General features: G+C 42.2%; 1 protein-coding gene across 1 annotated transcript in view; it reads left to right on the top strand.

Annotated features, from left to right (window-relative positions):
* The window catches only part of LOC125307608 (A disintegrin and metalloproteinase with thrombospondin motifs 7), a 64,999-nt gene that overhangs the window by 21,084 nt on the left and 27,974 nt on the right, over nt 1-15,941 (top strand). Inside the window, exons 11-17 of the mRNA XM_048263661.1 lie at nt 1,040-1,132; nt 2,438-2,583; nt 4,368-4,537; nt 4,946-5,079; nt 6,741-6,861; nt 7,292-7,536; nt 10,759-10,906. Of these exons, the coding sequence (XP_048119618.1) occupies nt 1,040-1,132; nt 2,438-2,583; nt 4,368-4,537; nt 4,946-5,079; nt 6,741-6,861; nt 7,292-7,536; nt 10,759-10,906 (1,057 nt within the window). The remainder of the gene's footprint in view (nt 1-1,039; nt 1,133-2,437; nt 2,584-4,367; nt 4,538-4,945; nt 5,080-6,740; nt 6,862-7,291; nt 7,537-10,758; nt 10,907-15,941) is intronic.

Genomic DNA, 15,941 nt, shown 5'->3' on the forward strand with positions numbered 1-15,941 from the left:
CTGCAACAACAGCGGCGCTCGGGGAGCAGTGAGGGGTTAGGTGTCTTGCTCAAGGGCACTTCAGCCATTCCTACTGGTCGGGGTTTGAAACGGCATCCCTCCGGTTACAAGTCCGAAGTGCTAACCAGTAGGCCATGGCTGCCCCCAATTTACTGTATGTATACGGTATGGGAGGTTGTGGGAAAAGTGGAATCTTTAAGCACAATTATGGGAAGTGATGTACAGTGAGCAGCTGATTAGGTATTCTTTTGTATGTATGAAATATATATGAAATGTGTGTCCACCTTTTCCTGTAAAAACAGGTGTAATTCTGATTGCAGGTTTGGTGTAGAGCAGTTTGCTTATTTGAACCAGAGTACATCTGCCTCACAATGTTAGAGAGTGATACAGATTTGTTTCTATCTCTGAATGACAGAACGCAGAACACGTACAGTAATTTGTTCCTTACTACAGTCAAGCAGTGTGTGTTCAATCACAGCAGTTGAAATGGACTGCAGCAGATCATCGAAATCTAGCGAAAACACTTGTTTCTTTTGGAGAGGGCCCTGTCATTTTGGATAGAATCTAGCCAGCTGGTATGAATGACAAAATAAAACCCACCAGGACTATATACAATAAGAGCCCTGCGTGTTGTGGTTGTGGTTCTGATAAACCTGCAGGGGACTTTTGGGCAATTCCATGAAAAATTACATTTTTTGTAACATCCATAACACCAGTAAAATGTGATAGTATGTTATGATGTGAATGATTACATGAAATTTTAGCATTTGCTTTTTTTGGCTGAAGAATGTACATGAGAAAAAATGCAAAAAAAATGAATGTTATCATTCACATCATACAAATGCCAAGGCATTTCACTGGCGTTATGGATGTGACAAAAAGTCCATTTTCCGTGGAATTGCCCTTTTATGTGTTTGCAGTCAAGTCCCTTATGCATCACGTTCACACCAGGAATATGAAGCCATTGCCCATGAGGACCGAGTGTATATTATATCAATGTGAGTAAAGCTCTGCTCTGGTCTACCTCTCTCTCATGCAGAATGTTTGCAGCACGCTGTGGTGCACTGTGGGGAACACCTGTCACTCAAAGCTGGATGGAGCTGTGGATGGCACCAAATGTGGTGAAGGGAAGGTAATGAGCATTCCTCTGGTGAGACAGGAAAAAAAGATGTGAAATACACATTAACTATAGAAATTAAATTAAAATTTAAACCTTAAAAACGTAATGAGAAATGTGAAAACTGTCCATAAAACAATGCAATAAAGGCTTCAGTTGAAATGAAAAGCAGGCCAATGGCTACTATGACCTGGAAGCTCTTACCGCTACTGTTTCCACTTCTGCTAATACCTCTGTAGCAGGGTGCCCGAGTGGTGAAGGAGAAATCAGGCCGAGAGAGCAGGCTTAAGAGCGGCCACGGTGTTTTATTCACAACGTGACAAAATAATCAAAAAATACAGTCCACTTCCTATCCGACACTAAAACGAAAGATAAACCGAAAATGACAAACAGAACATTTAACATACACAAATATTTAAAGATCTCTCATGGCTAGGCTACATGCCACTATATAAAGCAGACCTGACCGCAAGCCTCACAACAGCCTCTTTGAGAAAAGCTGGCATTCTGCATTGAGAAAAGCTGGCGTTCTGCATTGAGAAAAGCTGGCGCTTAAATGGTCAATTAACTAATTACTTCTGCCGACACTGGCGAAGTCCAAACTCCCGCAAACGGGCACACCGCCCCTACCTGGCGGACATCTAAAGCAAACATCATGACATCAAACTTACCATAGAACACCACAAACCACGCATGATCGCATATTAAGCAACATTCCTCGCGCACAAAAGGAATGCGCCCAACACAATGAACACGCACAAATAATTCAGGAAATTGACATGACATAAATCAATAATCCAACAACAATCAACAGTGTCATAGTGTGATGTGCTGCTGAGGCGGCGCCAGCACATTGTCACAACCTCCTATAGTATACTACTATATGTAGCAGTTGTAATACAATGAATGGTAATGATAGAAATAGTTACTCATGCTCAAATGTGAAGGAACTGGAACTTTAGAAACTTTAGAACCTCTACTGAATGGTAGGTTAGAAAGTGATTGTACTTTAGCTCCAAACTGAGCCAGTTAAGGAAAACTTTGAGACATCAAGACATTGTATTCAGTCCTGGCTACCCTCAGCAAAGAGGTCAAGCTTTTCTGTAGCTTTTGTGAGTTGAATTGGTGTATTTGAGGGTAATTGCACATGTGTCTTTGTGTCTTTTTTGTTTGTGTTTGTGTTTTTGTATGTCCCTCTGAGTAGTGCTTGCTTGTCTGAACATCTTTGTGTGTGTGTGTGTGTGCGTGTGTGTGTGTGTGTGTGTGTGTGTGTGTGTGTGTGTGTGTGTGTGTGTGTGTGTGTGTGTGTGTGTCAATCAGTGGTGTTTTGGCGGGGAGTGTGTCCCTGTGGGGGATCAGCCTGAGCCGGTGAATGGCGGTTGGGAGCCGTGGAGCGAGTGGTCAGACTGTTCCAGGACCTGCGGGGCAGGCGTGCAGAGTGCCCAGAGAGACTGCACCAACCCAGCGTGAGTCACAGCACCACGGCCATCCCTCTGCCCTCGGGCAACTGTCACATTGTCATGTTGCTAGAGCAAAGACTGAACTCTTTCTCCCTTGGGGCAGCCGTGGCCTACTGGTTAGGGCTTCGGGCTTGTAACTGCAGGGTTGCCAGTTCGATCCCCGACCCAGTAGGAAAAAAGTGGTTGAGCACCCATGCCCACATCCACGGCTGAAGTGCCCTTGAGCAAGGCACCTAACCCCTCACTGCTTCCCGAGCGCTGCTGTAGCAGGCAGCTCACTGCTCCGGGTTAGTGTTTGCTTCACCTCACTGTGTGTTCACTGTGTACTGTTATTTCACTAATTCACGGATTGGGATAAATGCAGAGATCAAATTTCCCTCACGGGATCAAAAGAGTATGTATAGTAATACTTGTAATATCATAAACAACATGCAATTTGCTCATTGTTAGTAGTTGTGTATAATTTAGTAGTATTGTATAATTTTATGAGCAACAGGGTGTACTAACCTTTGGTTCTTTTGTGATTTGCTAATTTACGCAATCATTAGTTTTTTGCTCTAAAGAAATGTTTTGAGTCAATGATAGTTACTAGTTTGAACTTACTGCATTAGGCACCCACAAACATCGAACTATTCTTCTCTCAACACAGGCTGAACATTTATCACACACATATGTGTGTGTGTGTGTGTCCATGTGTTTTTAGAGTGTTGTAATACATTTCAGTGTTGCACATTCACCAAGGGAATTCTTAGTCAAGTTATTTTTATCATGCAAAATGTGGAAAGAGGGGCATTGCCTAAAGCACTGTTTAGGAGTTGGCATGGTTTCCAGTTCCTTTGTTTATCTTTCTTCTCTGATTAGATATAGACTGATTTATGCTTAAGTGCCGCATTGAGGAATTTGAGTGTCATTTGACTTGAGCTATTCTTCAAAGTTTTTTGAAATTAGTCTTTTTTTTTAAGGATAGTCATTACATAAGACCGGGGTACATTTTTGACTTGGCATGCGTATTTAGTTCTAAAAATACAGCCTGTATCCTGCCACAGAGGGTAGTACCGAGACGGAGAGTCTGGATTTCAAATCGATATGTCCCACCGATGTAATAAGATTTTTCACATTATCAGTGTCTTTATGAATTTTGCATGACCTTTTACTAGTTTCACTTCTCCTTAGTTAATGATCTACTCGTGCCACAAGGATGGACAGATGCTTGGTGTGTGTGTCTGTATTAAAAGTATTATAGTTTCTGTAGAAGCAGGCCTGTGGAAAAAGAGCTCTCCTCTCCTCTCTTCTCACATTCTCTCCTCCCCTCCCCCCTCCTCTCCTCTCCTCTCCTCTCCTCTCCTCTCCTCTCCTTCACTTCTCAGTGCTGATTTGCAGGAGGCAGGAACACCAGCTGTTGTTGTAGTTTGGATTAGCATTCAAAAAGAGCTCAAATTGTTACCATGCAGCACTGAATTTCGTGGAGCATTAAAAATATTCTGGAGAAGTTCACTTCAGGGCAACCGGCTGCTCAGAGACTTGAGACAGCTTACGTGGCTGGTGCAGGATTTTTTCAGTAAAAAAAAATGTTCTTTCAGAAAAGGGCTACCAAATTACTCTATTCCCGCATAACAAGCCAAGAATACATGGTATCAATCTTCAGAAACCGAAAGTCTACATGGCTACATGGCCATTTTGCACTGATATCTTTATGCAGAGTTATAAAGCTCAGTCTTCAGCAGTTCACCCCCAGCATCACTCACATGTCTGCATCCTTCCTCACCTCTACTGCCATCGTGTCCCCGTAGACCTCGTCATGGAGGAAGGTACTGCCTGGGGGAGCGCCGGCGTTACAAGATCTGCAACACGGACCCCTGCCCCCCCGACCAGCTCAGTTTCAGACACATCCAGTGCAGCAACTTCAACACCATGCCTTATAAGGGCAAGTTCTACCAATGGGTTCATGTCAACAACAGAGGTGAGCGCTTTCTCCCATTATCGGTCTGAACCAAACACATGCAGACTCCTTCACAGAATTGGAAGGGTTATCCATGTTATCTGTGCTAAGAATGCTTAGAGCCACTACAGGGACCGGGGCAGAATTCACAGCCAGTCCGAAAGCCTGCCCGATAAGATGGGGACGGGGCTGTGTGTGTGTGTGTGTGTGTGTGTGTGTGTGTGTGTGTGTGTGTGTGTGTGTGTGTGTGTCTGTGTGTGTGTCTGTGTGTGTCTGCGTGCGTGTGTGTGTCTGCGTGTGTGTGTGTGTGTGTGTGGGTGTGTGTGTGTTTGTGTGTGTGCGTGCACATGTGTGTGTGTGCGTGTGGTGTGTGCAGTGCATGTGAGTGTATGCATTTGCTGTGCTGAAGTGTTGCTCTGTATCTGCTAGTGAACCCTTGTGAGCTGCATTGCCGGCCCCTGAATGAGTATTTCTCCGAGAAGCTGCTGGATGCTGTCACTGATGGGACGCAGTGCTACGAGGACAGTGAGAGCCGTGATATGTGCATCAATGGCATTTGTAAGGTACGGCATGAGCACAAGGCTGTCGTCTATTCTCCCCTTAATTGGTCCCCTATTAAACCCTTCATTAAAGTAACAGTGTGCAACATTTGTCTCTTTTTGAGGTATGTTTTTAATAGGCAACCGGTTGTGTTGTCATCATCACGTTCATTTTGATGTTGTGTGGTCATGTGAAGAGCAGAGAAACACTTCTGTCATCCCCGCAAACCACCCTGGCTACTGTGAGTAGCATGCAGTTCTGCGGTTCAGGTTGGACCACAACATGGAAATTCAAAAAATCCTTTCACAGCATGACATAGCTGTATCTCCCAAAACACCTGTTTTACATAGAAGCTTTCATCAGCTTTAGCACTCTTTCATCAGCGCCAGCTGTGGGGTTGTTAGTGTTTGTAGGCTTTTTAGTTGTTACTTTGAGAAGTTTTAGACTAAAGCTCCTTTCTGCTTCTTTAAATTAAATGTGAGTTATAATAACATTATCAATCAGAACCACACGTCTGACCTCACATCTGACTTGTATTGAAGTGTTGAGTATTACAGCAATTTCCTGTTTTATCCTATAAACTCATCTGAGCAGTTGGCAGTGTCCTATTACTTCCTTTGCCATGGATTGCCTTGAACCACCACTGAGTTTATAGCTGAGAGGCTTTCTTTGGAACGGTTCTGTTGTGCAATACCGTCTGTGGGGTTATTCAACACCCTGGGTTTAATCCAAGCAGATGCAGCTCAGTTTTCAGGGCTCGAGTTGTGAGTTCCTAATTATGCGTGACTTTGTTGTCTTATGAATGTATTATTGCTTTGGTGGACTTTGGTGCAACCACTGGGTGCATCAGCCTGACCTGCCTGTAGCGATATACATATTTCTCTACCATATCTAACACCTGTTAAACATTTATGTGTGTCTGTGTTTGGGGGGAGTATACATCCTTCCTTTTCAAGTCTTTCTGTCCAAAACATTCAAACATGTGCTTTTCTGCTCACAATGCTAATAGAGTGGATTCAGAATGGCCTCAATTGAACTGAATTCCTCCTACGGTTGTCTGTCTTTAATACATCTTGAGGCATCATTTGCTTTCTTCCTGAAGCCTCTAATAGGGAACTTCCTGTTGATAACTCAAAGTGGCGATAAAGTATTGTGGCCCAAGTTTGTTTGAGTGTTGAGATGGAGTGGGTATGGTATGCAATGTTGCCCAAGGTTTATCCAAAAGTTTATGTCTTAATGGGATTTAAGTCTTGGTGGGATTATGCTGTTTATATTTGTTTTCATTTCACTAAATGAAAGACCTCAATGCTTTTGATTATATCTTTTGACAATGCTCAGTGCTTTGGATTATATTCACCATGCTCACCTTTGTTTAATCTCGATTGAATGCCTATTAATATACTAATTGTATTTGCCTTCACCATTCTTCCATGCTGCTCAATAAGACTTGTGTTTGCATATATATTAGCTGATTTTAGGAGGTTTTCATGCAAATCCTGTCTTCACATTTGTTCTGGTCAGAGTGTGGGAGTTCACTCTCCAGAAGTGCACATTCATTTTTTCGTTTGTAAATCTTTCACTGACATTCAACAAAACATAATCAGGCTCTAACAAAGGCTGTTCTTTAGAGGATATGATTAATTTAATTATAGCTTTGTTTTCTACTGGGTGTTTCTGGTTTCAGAATGTGGGCTGTGATTTCGAAATCGATTCCAACGCTGTGGAGGACCGTTGTGGCGTATGCCAGGGTAACGGCTCCACCTGTGAGACCGTGAAGAAGACCTTTGAGGAGAGCGAGGGATTAGGTATGAGAGCATAGATTTTGCATTGAAAAACAGCAGTGCTAGCACATCTGAAAACTCAACTACATTTACATTTATGTATTCAAATGTATTCATTTTGCAGACACTTTTATCCAAAACAACTTACATATGTCAATTGTATTACAAGGGCCATTCTCCCCTGAGCAACTCGGGCTTAAGTGCCTAGCTCACAGACACACCCTGTAGAAGCCGGGAATCGAACCTCAACTTTTCATGCTACTGCATGCTACCCCAGCTCCTTATTCACTAGGCTATCACCGCCCCATCAATTTTGTATGTGTAGGGCTGTATGTGTAGTGCTCCAGTTTTAACTTTTTTGAGCTGTGTCATCATGATGAATCTCATCCACTCCCTAAGATAGCGAAAAGTGGGACGCGTGTATTAAAAATAGGATTTCTCTTTTTTTTCCCAGGCTACGTGGATATTGGTCTGATTCCAGCGGGGGCACGAGACATCCGCATAGAGGAGGTGGCAGAGGCTGGGAACTTCCTGGCACTGCGCAGCAGTGACCCCAAAAAGTACTTCCTGAATGGCGGCTGGACCATCCAATGGAATGGAGACTACAAGGCGGCGGGTACGGTCTTCACCTATGAGAGGACAGGCCACCTAGAAAACCTCACCTCCCCCGGACCAACCCTGGAGCCTGTGTGGATTCAGGTGCATATCACCAAGCATCTAGCGTAGCTTTGTGTGATTACAGTATGTAGTTAGAGTTAGTAGGGTTGTGACACTAATTATTTGATGAGACCAGAGAGTTTTGGCCATTACATACAAGGATGAAGCCTAGCCATAGTCTAAAATCTTTTTAGGGACTAGGCTTAACCCATGTATGGGGAAACTTGTCTTAAGTTGCCTTTGCTTCAAAATGTTCCAGTTTCTCCCGTTTTGTAGTTACATACTAAGCCGTGACCTTTGTTTTGAAATTAGTTTGTTTATTTTTGTTTTGTTTTGTTTTATTATCTTTATAATAGACAATTATGTTGTCTTATAATCTAGTCATTTAAAAATGTAATCTAAAATCTAGATAATAATAGTCAATCTAAAAAGAATACAAGGTACAAGGATACAAGATACAAGGAAGTTTATTGGAAATGGAAATATAATAATTGAAAATAGTATGGCATGACTTAGGATTGCAGGTATATTAATGGATTTGGATGTAAGCCGCAACTCAATCAACTTTTAATCCCAAAAGCCACTGATCTAAATGAAAATGTTTTGGTTTGGTTGGTCATGGGATTTTGCATACCCACAGCCCCAGAATGTTATAAGATATCACAAAAATGGAAAAACAAACAATATGAAAACAGAGCATAGCCCAAAGCACATCAAAACACCTTAAAGTCATTGTGCAATATATCATTGGTAAGTCTGTCTGAGCACCTGGGTTGTGAATGCAGCAAAAATAACGTGGTTGCACAGTGAAGATACCATCAAACACAGACGACTCTACGGCTCCATATACAAACACAAATGCCAATGGGGCAAGCGTTGATCGCAAAAAAGATATGCATATCTGCACAATACTTACATTACTGACATACTTACTGGAAGTTCTTTAAGTGTGCATTACATTAAACTCCAAAATTGTCAACTAACATACAAAAGTGGTCAACTCTGATTGTAGATGAAAGATTGAGAGTTAGCGTCTTCATTATCTTTTAATGTCCTCATGTCTATCTATAACATTGTTTCTCAAGGACAGTGAGTGACTTTTAATCATAAACATTCTGGCTCGGCTTGCTCTGTTCCAAGATGGTCTTGGTTTTCACCAGCAGCGATAAGCTAAGCAGTATTTCTGAAGTCCTAGCGGCTGCAGCAGCATGTGGATGAGAATAACAGCTCCGGGACTGATCCCAGCTGCTGCACACTGAAATGTATTCCTTCCCATGGGGACAACACTGAGAAGCGTATGACAGCCGAAAATTCGGCGAGGTTAAAATACCCGAACCCTGTGCATGTCCCATTGGGCAGAAACCGTATCAGCCATCACAGAGGGTCCATTCATCAGACACCCTCTCAGAAACCCTTATGCCATGTTGACATGCACCTCTCCTAATTAATTCTTAGAAGACATTGTTGAAACGTGTCAAAACATGGCTCTGAAAGCTGTATGCCCCCAGCGTCTGTTCTGCTATCACAGGGTGCTATTCGTGGTGCTGGCTGTGCACAGACAGGGGAGAGGGGATGGAGGAGAGAGAGAGATGGAAGGATTGCACAGAGAGGAGAGGGAAGAGAGAGAGACACAGGGGAAGGGTGTGGGGCTCAGATAAAGGAGAAACTCCCAGGAAGAGGCCTGCAGATGCTTGGCAAGCTGCCCACATATGGCCGGGAGAGAAGCAGAGCGCTCAGCTGTCTGTGGTAGCTGAAGACAGATATACGAGCCGTACCAACGAGACACTGACCCGCTCTCTGCCTCTCCCTCCCTCCCCCTCTCTTTCTCTCTCTCTTCTCTCTATTTTTTGTTATTTGTCTCACCCTTCTGCTTGACTCTCCCATTCTCTGTCTGATTCTTTTGTTATTTCACAAGTCACCCTTAACCTCCACACACACACACACACACACACACACACACACACACACACACACACACACACACACACACACACACACACACACACACACACACACACACACACAGACGTGTTGGTCTATCTCAGCTGCTGCTTCTGGGCAACTGGTGGCCCCCTAGCTAATGCCTTCTTTTAATATATTTTTTCTGTTAGCTGATAACTCACACTGCAGCAATAGATGGCTTTAGTTTTAATGTCCTCATACAGTAGGTCAAGTGTGAACGCCATAGTTTTATGAGGTTATAATTAGGTGACCAAGGGTCTTACATTTTGTGTTTATTGAAGGACAGAAACAGCCTTTATTGCTATCTGACATTTTTTTTTTTCTGAAGCCAGATTGGGAAGTGAGCATTCAGTCTCTGAAACATTGACAGATCTGATGTTAGTCAGACACGGTTGGCTGTTTGACAGCTGAAGTCAACCAAGGTCTGGAGTGAAGAGTTTGACATTGCTCTCTGGTGTCAAAATGTCAGTTTCTACGTTACGCTCTCACACAGCTTAAAATGTTAAAGGCGCTAGCAGCGCTAGAATTAGAGCTCAAGAAAATCCAATTTCTCCTATCGGACTAATTAATAATGTTTCTGCACCGTATAATGTGATGTTTTGACACAACTCCCTTAGTGGTCAGCTGGGTTAGCATCAGTGAATATCCCCCAGTTACAATTTGCCTTATACCTCAATATCTGCTCTTATTGCTAAGATTTAATTGGGTGGGCATTTTCAGGTTGGCCCTCATGGGTAGTTGATTGGACTCAAGAAAAATAAATTCAGTTTTAATTGGCAGTTCATGGATACAAAATGCTTTTCACTTATTTTTTTTATAAATCCTCATAAAGTTTAAATAGCTGACCAACAGTTCAGTAACTAACAATTCTCTGAGGATTTTTGGTGAGATGTTTACCTTCCCAACCTAAAGGCAACTTGTCAACTGGAATTCCCACTGAGTGGCTCGACCAATTTTCCCTGTCACCATGCTGTGTCACCATGCTGTGGCTGCACTGTGATTTGAATGGTTTTGACAGGCAAAGATAATGACTGACTCATCCATCTCACGCTCTCTGCTCTGTCTGTGTTGACTGTGGGACCTGCTAATCCTTAAAACAACAACTTCTTCAACCAAACCTTTTCCTGCAGTTCACCATTCTTAACTTTTTTTCACTCAGAAATGTGCGACAGGCGAAGACAGATGTGTTTGCTCTCTTTTGGCCCTTATAACTCTCTTGTTTGTGGGAGGCATTGTTAGCCAGTGTTTGTCTGTGTCCTGGAGGCCAAACGTCCTCGTAATGGTGCTCTTTATATTCTCCAGCTGCTCTTCCAGGAGACCAACCCGGGAGTACGCTATGAGTACACCATCAGCAGAGACTCCGTCTCCAACTCCAACGGCACCCACCCCGTCTCTGACTTCCAATGGCAGTTTGGGTCCTGGACGGAGTGCAGTGCCACTTGTGGAACAGGTGAGCCATTTCAGGAGAGGTTCATCGTTTTTTTCATCCAACTTGTTGATGAGTGACGTTTGTTTAGTACTTTTGGAGATCATGTACAACAGTATACTGTGGGCTAAGAACAGTTGAAAGATAAAAAAAAAAGTATGTTTTGTAATAATAGGGCTATGCGTCCCTTTTTACAATAAGACATGTTGACTCTGTCTCTGAGATCTTAAGTTAAGTTTCATTTAGTCAAGTTAGTTAGAGCATTTTTTTTTACCTTAACTTTCCCATCGATTTTGTACTGTATATCCATACATCCTAACATATCAATACAATGGCCAGGTTTACGGTCCCATTTATAATGAGAGTGAGATTGATATGTATCAAAGCAGCAGTATTTGTCAGTGTCTTACTCATCCAAAACAAGCACATTAGTCTTAAAAGCTGTGAAAAGCTCCATCTTGTGTTAGCACACTGTCCAGTTCTCATTGTTCCTATTATTCATAAGCTGCGTCATCAGACCTTTTCCCTCATGGCAAACATGATCAAAAATAGCGTTTGGCAGAGAGTGTTCTGTCTGTGACAAGAGAGATTACATTTGCGCCCTGCACATCAAAACCTCTCTGACAAATCACCTGCAAAACAGCCATCACTCACTCTCAACAACATAAAAGTGGCCTGAAGCATATTATATCACAATGCAATTCAAGATGTCTGCTCCTGGCGCTCTGATGTTTTAGTTTGGGAGAATCTGCCAGACTGTCCACAAGGGAGGATTTATCGTCAGGGTCATCGTGTCTACAGAGTGCACTGAATGAGAGGCTGTGGACGATAGTAATTCCCTCTTTAGTTTGCTTGAAGACAGCACAGGCTATCAGCATGGGTAGCTGTCCTTTCCCCAGCTGATAACCATCATTGACATTTGGACAAGGTTTCTGTGTGGACGGCTCAACCAGCAACCCAACATATTATTACCGTCTTTTCCGCAACACTAACATTTCCATCCCTTTTGCCTTGGCGTGAGCGTTGAAAGATGAAAATTGTTGATCTAGGAGAGAAATAATCAGAGCTTCCTGAAGGCACAGAGCACTCCATCAGGCCCTCACTGGGCTCTACGTGACACACAATTTCCCCCAATTTGGTGTTTTTGTTTTCATCTGCCACATCAGCCTGAGTTTCTAAGTGGATTAATCCCCCATTAGCCGTGCTGGGTAACGCACTTATGGGCCAGTATCAGCTGGTTTTGCGGTAGAAGGCACGTTTGGTCCTTTCCTGTGTGGTTTGCTTTGGTCACATTTGTGTAGCTAATTGTCAACAAACTCTGTTAGGACTTTTTATTTCCTAATAAAAAAACAAATTATGCATTGATGGGTTAATCACTCCTCAGTTTGGTCAATGTGGTGTCGTTCTCAGTGTTGCCAGACTTGTTGATGATCGCTGGCCTGGGTTGATAGTAGTTGATATAGCACAACAGTTGTCCTAAATGAATACAGTATCTGATGTCTTTGAAACACTCACTCACACACACACACACAAATACACACACAGAAAAAAAATAGTTCTGCTCTTTGGAAGATAATGCACATTGTTTTGTGGTTTCAACATACCACTTCAGTCCAGCTAGGATACTGAATGGTATTCTCTGATTGGTCCAGCTGTTTTTTTAACCAGTTAGCCATAATTGGGTGCCCATCCTATTTTTGCATGCAAATTTTGACCTTTTCATTATGAAGTTCTGAGGGAAAATACTTAACACATTAAATTCACATTCTATTAAATTCGCATTCTATTATAGAATATTCTAAATTGAATAAGAAATGGATTCAGTATAGGAAGAGTGTATTAACGTATGATAATTTACAATAGGGGGGACCGATTCTGCATACATTCACATTTGTTGCAATATTATTGTTTCATGAATGAAATATGTGAATGGATTTAACAGAAAGCAAATTATTGATACATCCTCTGCTTTTGTATGTGTGTGTGTGTGTGTGTGTGTGTGTGTGTGTGTGTGTGCGTCGTGCGAAGATCTCTACTCATTAAGTCCTCAGAGAGCTATTGTCACTCCAGCCTCAGTGTTTGGTTTCCCAGCCCCCTCACTCCCACATCCCCTCCCCAACACTGCCTATCCAGAGAGGCTCAAGCCTTACGGGGTCAGGGGAGCCATTCTCTGTGTACCTGGTGCAGGATCACCATGGCACGTCTGTCAATCAGCCACGGCAGCATCCTCAGACCTACAGTACTTCATCAACACAGCACTCAAGCTGCAATTCAGTGTTCATTATGTTCAAACATAAAATGCATTTTTTGCATTGGTGCCCGCTAGAGCAGAGGATATTTGTACCTCTAATCTGCATAAAAAACAGACCTCGCTGTTTTGGTCATCAGAAGATTCATGAGATATTATATTTATGGAGGCAAGATGTCTTTCTGTCCTCCTACACTTCGGCTGAAGTGCATCTCAAGCTGCCGGTATTGCCAGGTTTCTTCCTACTGGCCTCCCCAGTTTCCACTTCTACACTAGACCAAAGACATTAATGGTTGGAATTATTGCTGTTTTATGTCCTTCATTACCAGAACCTGAATAAATAAATAAAAAAAAAACTATTACACAGTGGGTTCTTATGAAAGATTTATTCAAGTTAGAATAGGCTGTGGATTAGGTATAAGCAATATATCATATTTCAACTTTAATATATCATATTTTCAACTTTACTGGCAAGACATATAAGACATACCATAATAACTAATAGTCTATTGTGAGTCTCTATCTGGACCCTTTCAAGAGAGTTCCATTATCAGCATCATAGTTGGCCCCACAAGACTTCCTTTTTAACATTCCATATGTTATCTTAATGTAGAGGAAGTAGATTGGGGCTCAAATAGAACGTTCAAGCATTGTTTTTGTTTTTATTGATGAAAGGGTCTCTAGCTTTTCGTAACATTACAGAGCTGTAAATAATGATAATGCTTTTTGGAAGCTGAAAATGAAAGGCAGTCAATATTTCATCAATTAAAACCAGCTAAAATGGAATTAAAATGGTTGCTGAGTTTGTCACCATCTTACTATTTGGTTGACTACTCTAATCTATGGGTATGGTAGATATTGACATTAATGATTCATATTGCTTTTCATAAATTCATACCCTCATTTAGTTGACCATTCAGTTATTATTAGTGATTATGCAGTCTCTCTTGCACTGTGTGTGTGTGTGTTCTCGACTGAGAGGCACACCATCAGGCAGCGATATTAGGCCTAGCAGAGCCTCCACACTGACTAGTGCATAGTTTAGTTTTAGTTTATTTTTTTAGCACACATTACCATTAAATGGTGCAAGGAGGGAACAAAGCTCAATGGGCTTGTACAAAGCTCCACCCCTTTCAATAATCACACTTAATCATGTACGGCTGACAAATAAACCATAAGAGGAGATAAGGTACAAATATAATCAAATAAACCATAAGAGGAGATAAGGTACACATATAATCAAATAAACCATAAGAGGAGATAAGGTACACATATAATCAAATAAACCATAAGAGGAGATAAGGTACACATATAATCAAATAAACCATAAGAGGAGATAAGGTACACATATAATCAAATAAACCATAAGAGGAGATAAGGTACAAATATAATCAAATAAACCATAAGAGGAGATAAGGTACACATATAATCAATGACAATAAGGAAAAAGAAAAATCAGGAGACAAAATACAAAAATCATCCAAAATAAACAGAAGAAGATGTGGCAGATCTATGGATTTGAAATATGCATTAAAAAATGTTATATAGTATAATGACAAGAATTGAAGCAGACAGGAATTAAGTAGATGATTCATGACAGGAGAAGATGTTTTTAAGCTGTTTTTTAAAGAGAGAGTGGGAAGCTATGGGTCTTAATGGGGGAGGTAATCCGTTCCATAGTATGGGGCCTCTGTATGGCATATTAAATTGGTGATGAGATGAGCGAGTGAAGGGTACAAATAAATTATTATTGTGGCTGTGTCTAGTGCGATGAGAATGTATGTCTAATGACCGGGTAAAGAAAGATTGAAGGGAGGCCGGAAGATCTTGGATACTGTAAATGAGCTTGTGAATGAACAAACAAATCTGGTAAGTTATGTATTCTCACGGGTGAACTCCCAAGACTGTTATCCAGAATTATGCACTCCAACAGAAGCACAGCAAGCGGATCTCTTTAGACATAGCTTTAATTATGGATGTACTGGAGGGTCTCTCGACATCTCCCTGACCTTTTGTTTCTTGGATGCACATCAGTGGCGGGTGCCAACCTACAGCAGAAAGCAGCCGTCCCTCAGATCCAAAGGCCCTCACCTGCCATCTGTCTCCTGTCTCCTTTCAGCACCTGCCACCTGTCTCCTGTCTCCTGTCTCCTGTCTCCTTTCAGCACCTGCCACCAACCCTCACCCCAGTGTCATTTTCACTCCCTTTATCCTGGACTTTTGGAGGATCTAGAGATCTGGGCGGTGTGTGTGTGTGTGTGTGTGTGTGTGTGTGTGTGTTTTTGTAATCTGCCAAACTGTAATGTGTACCACCACCCTGGGGGTGTCTGCAAAAGGTGTGAATCATGCCAAAGAAGTTGAAAGTAACAGGTGGCTTTGTGATGGATAGTTGAGTGTAGGGGTGAGGAGACCAGTACCCCACCTCAGAGGCCCCAGCACCTCCCTTCACCCCTGAAACACTTCCTCTTCCTCCTCCTCCTCCTCCTCCTCCTCACAGACTCAGGGGAAGAGGAGACAGCAGAAGACTAATAGACAAGACCAACACATAAATCTATGTTCTCAACTCTTCCCTAACTCCCCTAATCTCTCCCATTTGCCTAAGATCCTCTGAGTTGGAACTCAGCATCAGACCCACTCAGTGCTATTCATGATTCTGTGTTTAGAGATGGCTATAAAAAAAGGGAGCAAGCTGACAGCAGGAGTGGAATATTCTAAGAGCTACTTATCGTTTCCACATCTTGAGTGATGGGCTGGTTCCAACTGTAATTATTGCATTCCAGACCTTTCCAGGACTCGTGTAGTCTCTCCTAGC

The sequence above is a fragment of the Alosa alosa genome, chromosome 14 (assembly GCF_017589495.1).
Source record: "Alosa alosa isolate M-15738 ecotype Scorff River chromosome 14, AALO_Geno_1.1, whole genome shotgun sequence".
Lineage (NCBI taxonomy): Eukaryota > Metazoa > Chordata > Actinopteri > Clupeiformes > Clupeidae > Alosa > Alosa alosa.